The sequence below is a fragment of the Oncorhynchus kisutch genome, linkage group LG12, assembly GCF_002021735.2.
Source record: "Oncorhynchus kisutch isolate 150728-3 linkage group LG12, Okis_V2, whole genome shotgun sequence".
Classification (NCBI taxonomy): domain Eukaryota; kingdom Metazoa; phylum Chordata; class Actinopteri; order Salmoniformes; family Salmonidae; genus Oncorhynchus; species Oncorhynchus kisutch.
Window position 1 is genome coordinate 19,750,918 of NC_034185.2, and position 16,316 is coordinate 19,767,233.

At 41.5% G+C, this 16,316-nt stretch overlaps 2 protein-coding genes across 3 annotated transcripts in view; one reads left to right on the forward strand and one right to left on the reverse strand.

Annotated features, from left to right (window-relative positions):
• LOC109900664 (5'-nucleotidase domain-containing protein 1-like) overlaps nt 1-16,316 on the reverse strand; it is a 71,259-nt gene that overhangs the window by 52,514 nt on the left and 2,429 nt on the right. The window lies entirely within an intron of this gene.
• Nucleotides 8,670-16,300, forward strand: LOC109900663 (collagen alpha-1(X) chain-like). 2 transcript variants are annotated; one of them, XM_031837062.1, is made up of 4 exons: nt 8,685-8,814; nt 9,294-9,432; nt 10,335-10,370; nt 13,846-16,300. In XM_031837062.1, exons 2-4 carry the CDS (start codon nt 9,309-9,311, stop codon nt 15,702-15,704), a joined length of 2,019 nt encoding a protein of 672 aa, XP_031692922.1. In that variant the 5' UTR covers nt 8,685-8,814; nt 9,294-9,308; the 3' UTR covers nt 15,705-16,300. The 2 variants fall into 2 exon arrangements, with proteins under 2 accessions (XP_020351982.1, XP_031692922.1); XM_020496393.2 differs by lacking the exon at nt 10,335-10,370 and having other exon boundaries at nt 8,670-8,814.

A 16,316-nucleotide genomic window follows, 5' to 3' on the forward strand; every position in this document is an offset into this window, starting at 1 on the left:
TAGTGGCTATCTATGCAGCTTTAATCCACTTTCAACAACGTGTGAAATAGGCTAATACAAGTACATATCTTTGATGACAATTTTCATTCACATTGTGATACTCCATTGTAAACACCAGTATCTTGAAAGGCTAATGTAAGCTTACTGGCTTTTACCAAATCAGCAATTTATGACCCAGTCACTTTTTCCTTGGCACCAAAATACTTCAAAATAAGCAGTCTTAGTACAACTATTCTTGCTGATGATGGTATGCTGTTTGGTTAATTCTGACTTAATTGCTGGGGGAAAAAACAAGAAAATTGAGGGTTCTATTAAATCACTTTTCTTTCCTCTGCAAAGTAAAAAAAATATGGCCACTGAGCAAAACTGACATTGATGTTTCATAGTGATTAAGTTGGGGGCATGGTTAACGAGCCCTCACCAGTGGTCATTATAGGACAGTTACAGAGCCCAAAGCAGTTAAACCCGACTCATATCTCACATGTACACTTGGCCTATTATTTGTGGAGGAACAACGTGAGTCTTTTGAAGTGGGGGAAATTGACTTCACCTCAGCTGAGTGAAAGTTGTTAAACACTGCCAATTACAGTAGCTCATCTAAAAAATCTGGTACTCCATGTCATTGTTTTTGTCTGACTGCCACATCACTAGTAGTGTCTGTTGCTAGATGCCATATTAAAGAAAATGATCACAGAGACAAAATTCTCAAATTAACGCATTTCAAATAGGCAATATGTTATGATTTTTTTTCCTGGTAGGACAGTGCTTCAAGAGTCAGTGTTGTGCAGACCTATTTAATTCATCTCCTGTGAGGAGGCCAAGGACATGGAGAAAAATCGGTAAAAGCTTGATTCTACAAATAGCTCGCTCCTTACCTTTGTTTACAAATATAACTCCACACATTTCTAAAACTGTCTTGTTCTAGCTGTTGGACACATAAGCGCCCATTTTGGGAAGAGAGGAGAACCCAACACTATCTTTAAATGTTCTGTGCTTTCTGCTCCAACTAAGAATCCTGTCATGCCAGAAAGAATCTGTAATTCTCCTCCCACTCTTTCATTTCTCAAAACACACCTAAACAACAACGTGTCAACAGCCTTTAATATATGGATTTCACAGAGCTCAGCTGATGATAGCTACACGCATACAGCACCTAAGCCTACACATGGCCAATAATAATTGCATAAAATGAGGGAACACATATGGTGGTGAACTACAAAGATCCAAACATTGACATTTTGTACTATATGGACCAAAAAAAATAAGAGGAAAACTAAACATTTATCCAGACAATTTAGCACCATCAAGAATAATTGGTTGAGCAGATATAGTAATGGAATCCTATTTTAGCCAGTCTAATGATAGTAATGTAAATGAACTTCCAACAAAATAAACATTTAGCTTTCCCCCCTTCTATTCCACCACGGTATTCACAAGAAAAGATTTATTCAGAAGTTATTCCTCCTTCATTGGCCCTGGGTTTCTGTTCAAAGAGGAAGTAGCTAGCCTACAGTACCTCTTAAACCAAACATTCTTCCCACCGTACTGAGAGTGGTGTTCCGAGATTCTTAACCCACACACCTAAAATAAAGATCCAACCAAGAAAAACAAAAACAGTCCTGACCAATGACAAACTCTAAAAGGGGAAATCCAGAAATTTGACACTACTGTATGAAGACATACTACAGGGCACTAAGAATGAGAGGCCGCAGCTTCAGAAACACTATAAACAATGTGTGCAGAGATTAGGATTCAAGGCTAATCTAAACCACTGTGCACAACATATTAGGGATATTCAACCAAAAGGTGGATCTACTGTTTCAGACAAAGCTGCTCACTCTTGAATGCTGTTTGCAAGCTTTGGCACTTCTAAGTTCAGGTCAAGGCTTTTAACCAAATCCTTGTCAAAAGACCAAAGTGAAAATGCAGTATATGGAAGATAGCCCTAAAATATAGCTATGGGATGTTTACCAACATGCAATGGCTTGGATTCTCAATAGTGCTTGCATGTCTTATTCTTTTTTTTTATCTGACCATAATTATTTTGAGAGCTTCATAATTTGGTAAACACAGGAGCTCCTCCCAGAATTGCAAAAACAAAAAAAAGGTGCATCCTACTGGGCACATATGTCAATTCGGAGTAGTGGGCGTGTCCAATGACATGGTTTTAGAGGCCCTCCTTTTGACCGCAGATAATGTATTGTGCTATTTTAAAAACTCATTTTATGCTATTCAAAACATTTTGCCATGGCTTATGCCATGTTCTCATGCTATCTGAGTGACTCAAACATTATATCAAAATTGATATATGCCATGATATTTATTGCATTTTAGTTTCTCCCAATCTGTCTAGTTTTTATTTTGGTGATTGTTCGTTCTCAAAGATGATCTTATTTAAAAAAAAAATATATATATATATATATATATATATATATATATATATATATAGCTCTATCTTTTCCACGTAGTTTATATCTGGTTTTAGTCTTTTAAGTTCACTTTGAAAACATTTTACAATCCCCCCCCCCACCCCAAAATGTATGTTTTAAAAAATATATATATTCTTTAGTTTTGTTTTTGTGGCGGCCATGATTTAGCAGCAGCGGTAGGGGAAAACACATCTCACCACTAACTCCTACACCACCTCCAGAGGCGGAAACCTGAAGGCCGACTGCCAGGTCAGCCAAGCCCAGGCCAGAGCCCTCTACACCCCCAGCGTCCCTTGGTCATGAGTTGCTGGACTCTGGGTCTGGGTTGGGGACGCCAAACTAGACAGCAGCTGTCTGATTGACAACACAGAAGTGAATGGGAAGCAGAGAGTGAGATAATGGGAAAACAACATGGAAAACATCCCAGTCTTTCAATAGACTGCAAAATTATGGTGAATATAACCATTAAGGCATATAACCATATAAGCACTCGTTTTGATTAATGATCACAATAAAGCACATGTTTAAAGTAATGTGAATTAGACATGCAGTCAGTGCATACATGGCCTCTTCAGGAACTCAAGCCAACCAAACAGGATACCAATTTTCCCCAGTAACTGCTTTTAATGACATGTCACATCTCTCTATAAAATGTCTAAAACAATCCTAATAAAACAGCCAACTTAGATAAATATGGCAATAGACGTCAATCTACGTTAAATGCATGTTATACGGTACAATACAGGTTTAGGCTTAAATCAGAGTCAGTCAAACATACAGTACCAGTCAAAAGTTTGGACACACCCATTCATTCAAGAGCTATATATTGTTGTAGAATAATAGTGAACACATCAAAACTATGAAATAACACATATGGAATCATGTAGTAACCAAAAAAAAAAAAAGTGTTAAACAAATCAAAATATATTTTATATTTGAGATTCTTCAAAGTAGCCACCCTTTGGCCTTGATGACAGCTTTACACACTCTTGGCATTCTCTCAACCAGCTTCATGAGGTAGTCACCTGGAATGCATTTCTATTAACAGGTGTGCCTTGTTAAAAAATAATTTGTGGAATTTCTTTCCTTCTTAATGTTTTTGAGCCAATCAGTTGTGTTGTGACAAGGTAGGGGTGGTATACAGAAGAAATCCCTATTTGGTAAAATACCATATCATGGCAAGAACAACTCAAATAAGCAAAGAGAAACGACAGTCCATCATTACTTTAAGACATGGTCAGTCAATACGGAACATTTAAAGAAGTTTGAAAGTTTCTTCAAGTGCAGTCGCAAAAACCATCAAGCACTATGATGAAACTGTCTCTCATGAGGACTGCCACAGAAAAGGAAGACAGAGTTACCTCTGCTGTAGAGGATAAGTTAGAGTTAACTGCACCTCAGATTGCAGCCCAAATAAATGCTTCACAGACTTCAAGTAACAGACACATCTCAACATCAATCTGTCCTTTGGTTTGATGAGTACAAATTAGATTTTTGGTTCCAACCACCCTGTCTTTGTGAGACGCAGAGTAGGTGAATGGATGATCTCCGCATGTGTGGTTCCCACCGCGAAGCATGGAGGAGGAGGTGTGAGGGTGTGGGGATGCTTCCCTGGTGACACTGTCAGTGATTTATTTAGAATTCAAGACACAGTTAACCAGCATGGCTACCACAGCATTCTGCAGCGATATGCCATCCCATCTGGTTTGCGCTTAGTGGGACTATAATTTGTTTTTCAACCACACAATGACCCAAAACACACTTCCAGGCTGATTAAGGGATATTTGACCAATAAAGAGAGTGATGGGAGTGCATCATCAGATGACCTGGCCTCCACAATCACCCGAACTCAACCCAATTGATATGGTTTGGGATGAGTTGGACCGCAGAGTGAAGGAAAAGCAGCCAACAATTGCTCAGCATATGTGGGAACTCCTTCCAGACTGTTGGAAAAGCCTTCCTCATGAATGCTTTTGAGAGAATGAGAATGCCAAGAGTGTGCAAAGCCCGTCAACAAGGCAAAGGGTAGCTACTTTGAATCTCAAATATAAAATCAATTTTTGTTTATCACTTTCTTGGTTACTACATGATTATGTATGTGTTGTGTCATTGTTTTGATGGCTTAAATATTATTCTACAATGTAGAAAATTGTAAAAAATAAAAAAGTAGGTGTTTCCAAACGTTTGACTGGTACTGTATATAGTTTGCAAATTTCAATCCAGAGGCAGACTTCTTGGTCAGAATACTCTTAGATCCATAGCTAGTAGAAAATATGCTGCAAATTACAATATTATTTCAGACTAAAAAATAATGTACTTGGACAAAATGTTCCATCTTATTTTGTCCTGGTCAGAGTTCACACACACATTTGAAAGAAGATTGCGCAACAGTGATGGTGTCTCAATACCAGAAAAAAGCCATGGGATTGGCTCAGGCATCCATGTGAGCCGTTTGTTCCACTTAAAGAGCTGTGGAAGGCATAGTTAGACTGAAAGGCACTAGTCATTAAGGTTCTCCTTTGTGTTGTGTACTGCCTCAATGAACATAATTGACTTCCAACAATCCCCTCCCATTACCTGGTCCTCAAGGAGAGTCTAAAATTGGAACAAAATCTGATTTGGAACATTCTCAAGACTTTAGCGTGAAAAATAAAACATTCAAGGCTTTAGGCCTTAATCCCCCCCTTCTCTGATTCTCAGCTTGTCAGTCATTTCTTAATGTAAGTATTTACATCTTAAAATGACAACAACAAAGTCAGGAGGGATGCATTTTGGGTTTCTGGTTCCTATTTGAAACACAACCTCAGCCTCCTCAGGTTGGTCCGTTCTGCTTTTGACCCTAGATGTTTTTCTTTTGGGTCCCTGTAATTGCACCCTTACTCAGCTTGGAGGGCCAACATCCATCCTTCCATTCATAAAGCTGCAACTGCCTCTTAGTGGCATATTGGGTTTATTAAAACGTTATATCTGTATCCCAGTTACTTCCCAGCTAAAACAAGCTATCTTTAGACTCCCACTTTCTACTCCTTTAACTGGCATAGTTACATCATCAACCTGCAATTATTTTCTCCTTTCTCTCAGGCAGTGTGGCATCCTCAAATCACTGGGAGCAAACAGAGGAGAGAGATTCTAAACACAGACAAACGTGTCTGTCTCACCCAGCCTATGCCTTCCCAGCAATCTAAAACTGAAGCAACCACCACCACAATGATTCAAATAACCCGGGCAGCAAAGACAAGCCCAGGGATGATCATTTTATGATGGCAAGGTTTGCACTGCAATTATGATGGAAAAAAATATTGGGCAAAATAATTAATTTCATAAATCTAACACAGAGTGCTGTAAATCATTGGGCTTGTAAGAATAAAATATATATTTATCTGTATCTATTATCTGAACGGTCAATTATAGGATTTAAACATCCAAAACGACGTATTTGTAGTCCCAGTCACCAGTCCAACTTTACCCATGAGAATAAATAGACTACAAAAAGCAGTTGCTGTTTTGACAGGGTATTTTGCACACCAGACACATGAAACCATGGCGAATGCAGAAGGCTTATTTTAATTGTATATATACACACATATATTCAGCTTTCAATTAGATTAAAAACATCTGCCTAGTGCTTAATAATTTGAGAAACATAGGAATCTACATTTGATCTCTACAGTGTGCCTGTATCTTGTACTAAGATAATGGGATAAACGACTGCCCCAGAATTCCAGTCATCAGTATACTAATTAAACCCAATGAAAGTGAATTAGTCACGTCTGGAGAGAAGCATCACTGTTCAACAGTTTCAACAGCAGCACTACAAAGGTTACGTCAGAACCTTTCATAGACTCTCCTAACATTCTAATAGAGTAGCAAGAATGCCACCACATCATAAAGTGGTTCAGGAGTGATGTGAAAAAGGCTTACTGTAAAAATGCCAACGTTTGTGCATTTCTTAACAGGCCCCATTGTCACGATGCAACACTCTGATGACTAATACAATAGAGTGGTCTTGAAGGTGTTTAACTTCTATCCTGCACACAAACTGTCTGAAAGACAATCCGGACACACCAAAAAAAAATCATAGATGCAAATCAAAAATAAACATGTTGCCACTGTGGGGTCCACGTAGCTTTCATGGTGAAAGTGTGATGAGGGACAGGGACATGTGAAGTTAAGTGTTGACTCCACCCCCTGTGACTCTGTCATTTAACTAAAGGGGGTTTACCAAGGATGCCCAGTGGCTCGACTGGCTTTCTTCTGCGGGCTGTAAACTAAGAGTTGAAAATATGTCAAAAAAGCACAGTTAGGTTTTCTGAAACCTAAACACATCCTAGAGTCCACTTCAGTCGTAACTACAGTAAAACTTGAGCTGGCATGGATTAACAAGTGCAAAACAGCTCAAAGAAGAACAAAGATAAATATTGCAGATAAAGAGACAAACACACACAGTCTCGTACAGCTAACCTTGTGGGGACACACTTCAGTCCCATTCAAAATCCTATTTTCCCTAACCCCTGACCCTAAACCGTACTCTTACCCTCACCCAAAAACAAAACCTTAAGCCTAAAACTAACCCTAGCTCCTAACCATAAATTTAATTATAACCTTAATTCCAACCTTAACCCTAAACCCCCTAGAAATAGCATTTGACCTTGTGGGGACCAACAAATTGTCCCCTGTTGGTCAAATTTTAGTTTGTTTACTATTCTTGTGAGGACTTCTGGTCCACACAAGAATAGTTAAACACGTCCACACACACTAGTAGCAATGTGAGGCAGAGCTTCTTTATACAAAATGTAAAGCTGCAATATTTAATTTTGGGCTACCCGACCAAATTCACATAGAAGTGTGAGTTATAGATCTGCCATTCTCATTGAAAGCAAGTCTAAGAAGCTGTTCTATGTGCTCTATTGATGTTTCCCGTTCTTAAGTTTTGTTTTTGTTTCATTTACTTCCAGTTTTGTACACCTGCTTCAAACAGCTGAAAATACAATGTTTTTGGTTTCATGAAAATATATTTCACAGTGGTTTATATGGTACAATGATTCTGCTTGTTTTGTCACAAACTGAATTTAGGTGAACAATTAGAATTTTAGAAATCAGGAAATGGCTGATCGATTTCTTCATATTGCACCTTTAAGTATATTTGTCCACTGCTTGTGACTGTCCGACATGACATTGTGTGTAATACGAATGTTACTATATAGCCCGTGGTGACATCACAAAACACATTTGAGAGACTCTTGGGAAAACCAAAAGGTAGGTAATGCACATAAGAGTACTGAGAGTACTATAGAAGTAAAGAAAATTACACAAATAAGACCATGGTGGACCTTCGATAACACATCAAGAGGTCTGAAGACAGAAACTCAACTCTGACCTCTGATGTACCCATCTTGCACTGCGGCTCAGTGGAGGCATAGTACCGCTGTATGCGCTCTACACCACACACAGTTAAAACAATCTAGCTCTCCAGTGAATAAAATAGCATGGCTATAAATGTAACTAATGTTTACCAGAGTTCACTAAGCTGACATACCGTATTGATTTTGTTACCACAATACACGATCTGACATTAAAATCCTGCAAGGGAGCAATATATTAATATTTGTTTGCGTGCACAAGGCAGAAACTACACTGTTGCCTGGAAATTCCTGCCATAAGGACTCAATGGTCTGGGCCATTCACGTTGTTATTTATCCTGACAGAGGGACTGCATGGGGTGACCGGGAAAAAGCTCAAGTATAGACTTTTTTCCAGGGTAAAATGCTCACTCACTGTCAATAAAATTATTTTGTAAACATGTAATGTACTAAAGCCATTCCCCGGCACCTGTTTTTGAGCAGTCAAAAATACGGATCAATGGGTAAAAGAGGGGAACACTTATGTTATTATTAGAATTCATCAAAAACACAGCAATTAAGATGTCAAAGACATCCCAGAAAAAAGTTATACCCATATAGCTCTGTATACGACTTGAACTTACAACCACATATACCCTCAAAAATATCAAAATGTCTCCTACACGGAGTTAAACCTCTTTCCGTGCTGCTCCATTGAGAATGGGGCAAGGGAGGGAGGGAGGGAGGGAGGTGTGGGGTTTTTAAATGCTATGAGAGGACTATCATCCTGAAGTGACATGCCTTCTCTCTCTGAAGACATGGCACCCTTCATTAAAGCTGACATCACAACGGGGCGGGACGCCTATACCAGGTTGATTGTGGGTGATGTTAGAGACAGATTTGGTATAAATACCCTGAGCCCAGTGGCCTGGGTAGCAGCAGCCAGCTCAGACTTAACCTCCAGACTTAAGGACTATACAGCAACGTGCCGGGACAGCAGCCTCCCGACCAACACTGATCTTTTGGAGCCTAAGTCTTCTCTGCTGGTAGGTGTACCCTGTGTGTGTGTGACTCGTGTGGCCCTCTGTTTCTGGTGCTGTGAGGTGTACAGTGTGTATGGGGCCATGGAGGAGGATGTTGGGGTCTTGGGGGAGTCAGTTGGGTGCATAGTTGAGGATCAGGTGTAAGTAGAGGGTCCTGGGGGTGTCTAGCTTCAAGTGTTCCCTGTAGCACGGGTCTTAATCATCACTTATGAGATGGTTCACTTGACGGTGGGGAAGGGACAACCCATACATAAGACTGAGATAGCTCTGGATATCTGACTGAAGATTGGGGGTCTGCAATGTTCCCTACTGTGCTTGTTTCTTGTAATTCTGACTCAGAAATGTTAGTTTGCTGTTGTGCAGGCCCTGCTATAGAATGGTACTGTGTGTCTCGCCACTGTCTATGTTGAAGACCATCGACATTTCAACAAACTGATAGAATGTCTGAAAATATTCTGATGTTCTACATTTCTTTCATGCAGGTTTAACGTCACAAGATGGACCTCAGGGTGACAAGTGTTCTCCTCCTCCTGGTGGCCTTGGCCGTGGCAACGCCAGAGAGATATTACCATGTACAGAAAGTAGCCAAGAAGCAGTATCCTACCAAGAGCCATGTCCAAAGTAAGTCTCAACATCTTCATGTCTATCAGCATGTTATTGTTGTAAAAAATATTTTGTACATCAGCTTTGCAGTACATTCTCTTGGTGGAAAGCTTATGGAAGGTTTCATTCCAATTCTAGAATGTACTAGAGGTTTGTCAGTCGGACCAGGAGTTTTTCTTCACCACCTGACTAGGAAAAACTCTTGGCCAAATAAAAATGTCAACCTGGAAGATACATGACTGTTTTGAATTCCTAGTTTTACCAAAATGGGACTTTAAGTACAGAAAAGTGAGAAGTATATGTAATATGGACAAATAAGCATGGTTTGTTAAAATATGTTTTAAGTTACTAATTAGCCAACCAGTTTAATGTTATTAAGCCAATGAATTAATTTAAAATTGCAGAATATCCAGCATTACTTTAATTTACAACAACAAAAAATACATCACTGTGGAAGTTAACAGTTTCTAGTAAAACACTCTACATAGAACATGTAATCTTATGAAACAGATAGCACATTATCCTTAACAAGGGAACCAGTAACAGATGTATTGATGGGACCTGAGGCAATGTCTCAGTCAATCTTGTTGAGGGTTTTCACCTGACCATAGCTGTGGTGGCAACAGGAAACCATGGGCCCATGCATCCTTCCACGCTCCCAAGACATGACACACTCGTTCATCAACAGAAAGTGGATAATAAACATTAGTTAGGATAACAACTATTCTTCTGGCTGCAACGGTGCTGACAGTCAGACCACAGAGGTTCTGTAGAAGTGAGAGCCAGGGGCAATTATCACTTCTGTATGCCTTGTTAAAACACCAACATGCACCAGCTGCCACATAACACTGCTTCCAAGATATCTCACTCTTGACAAATATTGAAATATCCTGCTAAATATCCTACTATCTTCTCTTCAGGAGAAAGCTCAGAAGACAGCGGGGAAAGTAGAGAGGGTAAGACAGTGGGGCTTGACAAAATGGAAGAGATCAGACCATTCTGTCAAGAATATGGTCCGGAGTCAAGTGTTGCCGCTCAACCAGACTCCGGCACTCAGTAGCTTTGTTGAAGATGTTTTGATGCCGTTTTTATGGCCGGTGGCCTCTGACATATAAATAGAATACTTTTCCACAAGTCAACAATGAAAACAGATGTTACCACATTGCACTCCCAAACAAAACACTTTGTAGTGTGCTTAAATTGTCTCAATACTTCTCAAAACAAACACCCTAAAGTAGAGTAGACAAAATTGCACATAATCTCAAATATGCATCCTCAGTTTATATAACATTACAATGTGAGAGCCATGGCATAGCCTACATATAGAAATATATATGGTTTGACGCTGACAATAGACATGTGATCTAGGCCTAAACCATTCAGACTAGACAAGTCAAGGTTCAACAGCTGGCTATGCCACTGTGATGACCGTGGTCAGTACCATCACCTCCCAGTTTCTGAGGTATGACTTGGCTGCCAAAGTGTCCAGTTCTGACACATTCTGCTCTTCTGAGGTTTCAAACCTACTCCTCAGTGGCTTTCAAATTACAGCCGTCTCGCCGTTTTGTTCTCAAAGTGCTATTCCAAAGCAGGAAAAGGCAAACACGTTTTTCAACAAATAGTGCATCCAATCCACTTCGTTCACTGTAACCAAATGTTCCCTACTGATTCTGTATCAGTACTTTACACCATACATTACTTGAGGACAGTGTTGGGGAATAGTGAACTATGTAATTTAACTAAATTTAGCAGTAGCTTGGAGGTGGTTTAACTACATTAAAATCTTGGTAGTGTTTTCAGTAGTTAATTACTTTTGGGCATACAAACAACATGGGTTCAGGAAATTGTTGAGGTATTGTCGGCTAACCTCTCAAAGACAGGGATAAAAGTATCCTGTCAGCATTTCAGGACTTAGACCAGATGCCACACATTTAAACCATTATATCCCAATATGGCCTGCATTGTACCCTAATATGTCCTTCCCTGTACTGCCTCACAAATTCCACACTAGCAAAGAGGAGGAAAGGTTTCAAGGTGAAGCACATTCATCAACAACTGGAGGACCACAAACCATACCATGCACTACAGACAACTTGGGAAATTAAAGGGTTCAACATAGTATGGGTAAATTAAACTAAAATAACTGGCTACAGTAGTCTAATATAGTCTCAACATGCTGTGCATTGTACATGTACACCAGTGTTTATGTGACCATCTCCTCAGACCACTGGTGCTGTCAAGATGACCCTAGGAAAAGCAGTCCATTCCCACAACCTCCCTCCATAAATCACAGACTCTGTTGTTTAAATCGCATTGTGGTGTTTCAGAGGGGAATAACAAAGCAAAGGACTCAGGACAAAGGAACCAATTGACATGCAAGTGGTCAAAGAGAGGGAGAAATGGACTTGACTTAACAATGATACATGACATGATCAGAAGTATGTGGACACCTGCTAGTCAAACATCTCATTCCAAAATCGTTGGTCCCATCTTTGCTGCTTACCAGTCTCCACTCTTCTGGGAAGGATTTCCACTAGATGTTGGAACATAGCATGTCCCTGCAGCATCCATTCAGCCACAAGAGCATTAGTGAGGTTGGGCACGGATGTCGGGCGATTAGGCCTGGCTCGCAGTCGACATTCCAATTCATGCCAAAGGTGTTCGATGGGGTAGAGGTCAAGGCTCTGTGCAGGCCAGTCAAGTTTTTCCACACCGATCTCGACAAACCATTTCCGTATGGACCTCTTTGTGCACGGGGGCATTGTCATGCTGAAACAGGAAAGGGACTTCCCCAAACTGTTGCCACAAAGTTGGAATGGTCCTAGCCCGAACCATGAAAAACAACCCCAGACCATTATTCCTCCTCCACCAAACTTCACAGTTGGCACAATGCAATGGGGCAGGTAGTGTTCACCTGGCATCCGCCAAACCCAGATTCGTCCGTCGGGCTGTCAGATGATGAAGTGTGATTTTTCACTAGAAATAACATGTTTCCACTGCTCCATAGTCCAATGGCGGCAAGCTTTACACCACTCCAGCCGTCACTTGGCATTGTGATCATAGGCTTGTGTGAGGTTGCTTGGCCATGGAAACTCATTTCATGAAGCTCCCAACAAACAGTTCTTGTGCTGAACTTGCTTCCAGAGGAAGTTTGCAACTGAGGACAGATGATTTTTACCCGCTACGTACTTCAGCGGTCCCACTCTGTGATCTTGTGTGGCATACCACTTTGCAGCTGAGCCGTTGTTGCTCCTAGATGTTTATACGTCACAATAACAGAACATACAGTTGTCCAGGGAAGCTTAAGCAGGGCAGAAATTTGACAATTGGTTGGAAAGGTGGCATCCTACAGTATGACAGTGCCATGTTGAAAGTCACTGAGCTCTTCAGTACGGGTCATTCTACTGCCAATGTTTGTCTATGGAGATTGCATGGCTGTGTACTCAATTTTATGCACCTGTCAGCAACAGGTGTGGCTGAAATAGCCAAATCCACAAATTTTAAGGGATGTCCACATACTTTTGATCATGTAGTGTATATAGAGCAATGACAAGCAGAGGCAAAATGTTACATTTTCAAGCCTAATTCAAGAGATTATAATTTCATACTTTGCTTTATGACTTCTATTTTGCACAGGATGGACATCTGAGAGATGGTAAATTAATTCCTTTCAGGGAAACCCCTCTGCCACTACATGTTTGCAACAGGACTCAATAGCAAAAAACAAACATGACTGGTGCATGTTGTTCCTCAATACCAATACAAATAGGGCACAGATATCAGTCATCAGCTTTCTAAAACATCTAAGATCCATTTGGGGCCTCACTGAGAATACATCAACATATAAAATGAAAGACAAATAATTCAGATACATTAAAGAATTTTTAAAAAGTGGACTCAACTCTTCAATTGAGAATACTCTGATAGCAGACAATGGACTAAGTGTCTAAATTCACCTTGAGTGAAATAAAATGAACTCTGGAAAAACAAACTTATTGAGATGGAGAAAAAAAAGAGAGCCTGAATCTAAACCAATTACAGTTGCCTGTGCTTGTTAGCTGCATCTTAAAGCCACAATATGTAACTTTTTGGGCGACCTGATCAAATTCACATAAAAATTATAGATAATTTATAGATTATAGATCATTCTCATTTATGTCAGGTCTAAGAAGCGGTAGATCTGTGTGTGCTATTTCTATGCATCCCTTTCGGTTTTGTACATCAGCTTCTAACAGCTGAAAAAACTATATTTTTGGTTATTGAAAACATATGTCACAGAGGTTTAGATGGTACAATGATTCTCTACACTATACACTGCTGTTTTGTAACAAACTGAAATTATGTCGAACTATTAGAATTATACCAACCAGAAACTAGCAGAGTGATTTCTGCTTATTTCACCTTTAAGTAATTATACATCCATTTACCCAGCTGTTGCAGGGGAGCCAGGTATTCCAGGATCCCCTGGTGAGCCAGGACCTATGGGCCCCCCTGGGCCTCCCGGCAAGAGTGGCAAGGGACATCCCGGACCAAAGGGCCCAGCCGGGACCCCCGGACCTGCTGGATACTCTGCAGCTGGCAAGCCTGGCAACCCAGGTGCTCCTGGGAAACCAGGTAGTAATGGCATGCCTGGTGAGAAGGGCCATACTGGCGCAACTGGCGCCATGGGTCCAAGAGGATCTCCCGGTTCCCCTGGAAGCCCAGGACCTGCTGGACAATCTTCTGTTGGCAAATCAGGCCCACACGGTCTGCCCGGCGGCATGGGGCCAAGGGGTGAGCCCGGACTTAAAGGACATTCAGGTATCCCTGGTCTGCCAGGACAAAAGGGAGAGAAGGGAGTTGGTATTCATGGGGCACCAGGTGCAAATGGTGCAGTGGGACCAATGGGACCATCTGGTATGCCCGGTCAACCTGGAGTTGGTAAGTCTGGTGCCACTGGATACCCCGGGGAGCCTGGAAAGTCAGGTACTCCAGGTAGGGATGGAGCTCCAGGAGCCATGGGTCTGCCAGGGCTAAAGGGCCACAATGGAAACCCTGGGGTTGGAGCACCAGGAAAGTCAGGTGAGAATGGCACTCCAGGTATGCCTGGAAATATGGGACCTAAAGGTCCCCAGGGACATGCCGGACAACCAGGTGCACCTGGCATGCCAGGAATTGGTAAACCAGGAGCTAATGGCATGCCAGGAGACAGAGGATCACCAGGTACATCAGGAACCACTGGTCAAAAAGGAGAGCCAGGGCCAACAGGTTACACTGGGGCAACAGGTGCTACTGGGCTTACGGGTCCAGCTGGTCCCCAGGGTGCTAGAGGATTCCAGGGAGAGACAGGTATTCAGGGACTTAAAGGTGATGTCGGCATGGTGGGAGCTCCTGGGGCAAAGGGAACCAAGGGAGATCAGGGACATCAGGGTTATGCAGGGAAGTCAGGTCTCCCCGGGGCAGCAGGACCTCCTGGTGCAACAGGTGCTACAGGACATCAGGGTAATAAGGGAGGTCAGGGCCAAACTGGCGCTCCAGGTACTCCAGGTGCAAATGGGCTTCCAGGAGCAAAGGGACACACAGGCACACCTGGAGGACCTGGGAAACCAGGCGAGAACGGTATCCCAGGGGGAAGAGGACCAGTGGGGCCTTCAGGTACAGCAGGTCAACCAGGTCTTAAGGGTCACCCAGGTCTTCCCGGTACACCCGGCCCAGCTGGCCAGATGGCGAAGGGAGTTTCTGGTCCCATGGGTCCACCTGGAGCTCCTGGTTCCAGAGGTCACAATGGTAACCCAGGTGCTATGGGACCTCCTGGCCCACCTGGTCCCCCTGGTGAGATGGTCTACCATCATGAGAAGAGCATGCCCATAAAGTCCCATGAGATTATGATGCCTCATCATGAGATGATGAAGGCCCCCATGTCTGCCTTCAGCGCTGTTCTGACTAGGGCTTACCCTTCAGCGGGATCACCTATTCAGTTCGACCAGATTATTTACAATGGTGAGCAGCACTATGATTCCCAGACTGGCATCTTCTCCTGCCAGGTACCAGGTCTCTATTATTTCTCCTACCATATGCATGTTAATGGTGCTAATGCATTGGTGGCACTGTACAAAAATGGTGAGCCAATCATGTTCTCATACGATGAGTACAATAAGGGCTTCTTGGATCAGTTGTCTGGCAGCACTGTCCTTATGCTGAATGCCCATGACCAAGTCTACATTCAGGTCCCTGATGAGGAGACCAATGGTGTCTTCGCTGCCGACAATGTTCACTGCTCTTTCTCTGGGTTCCTGATTGCTTCAACGTGATACAGACACTAATAAAACCGTGAAACCTTAAAGAAACTACTTAAAGAATAGATCAGTTTACAACTTCCATTGAGATTTGGTTGTCATTGTAGAATTTTTTTTTTTTAATGTAATATTCTACAAGTTCATTTGTCTTTCAAAAGGCTAAAAAAGTAAGAGCAGCAATTTTCTGAAGTATTCCATTGAGACGGGCATTCAGTTCATGGAAGCATTCAAATAAATTCAGGGGAAGTATATAATTTAGGAATTAAATGGTTTATCACTATTCCCTATTTGCACAAGTATTCAGCAAACAATGATTAAAAAGTTTGAAAATACACAAAATGGTGCTCTTTGACTGCCTGCAACATTTACAGCAGATTTTTTGTTTTCAAAGTGTTTAATAAATGTCTTGTAATATACATGCAAAGGAAATCATGTTTTTGTTTTTTTACAATGCTGTAACAAACCAGCAGTGTATTATTGTTACACGCATTATGAAAAACAGTCATTCAAAAATGTACTATGTCAACAACAACTTTATGCCTGAAGATGCATTTATGCTATGTTTAACTTACTGACCAAAGTAAAGAATAAAGTCGAAATTCTGAAACTGATGCTTTTGTCTTGTTT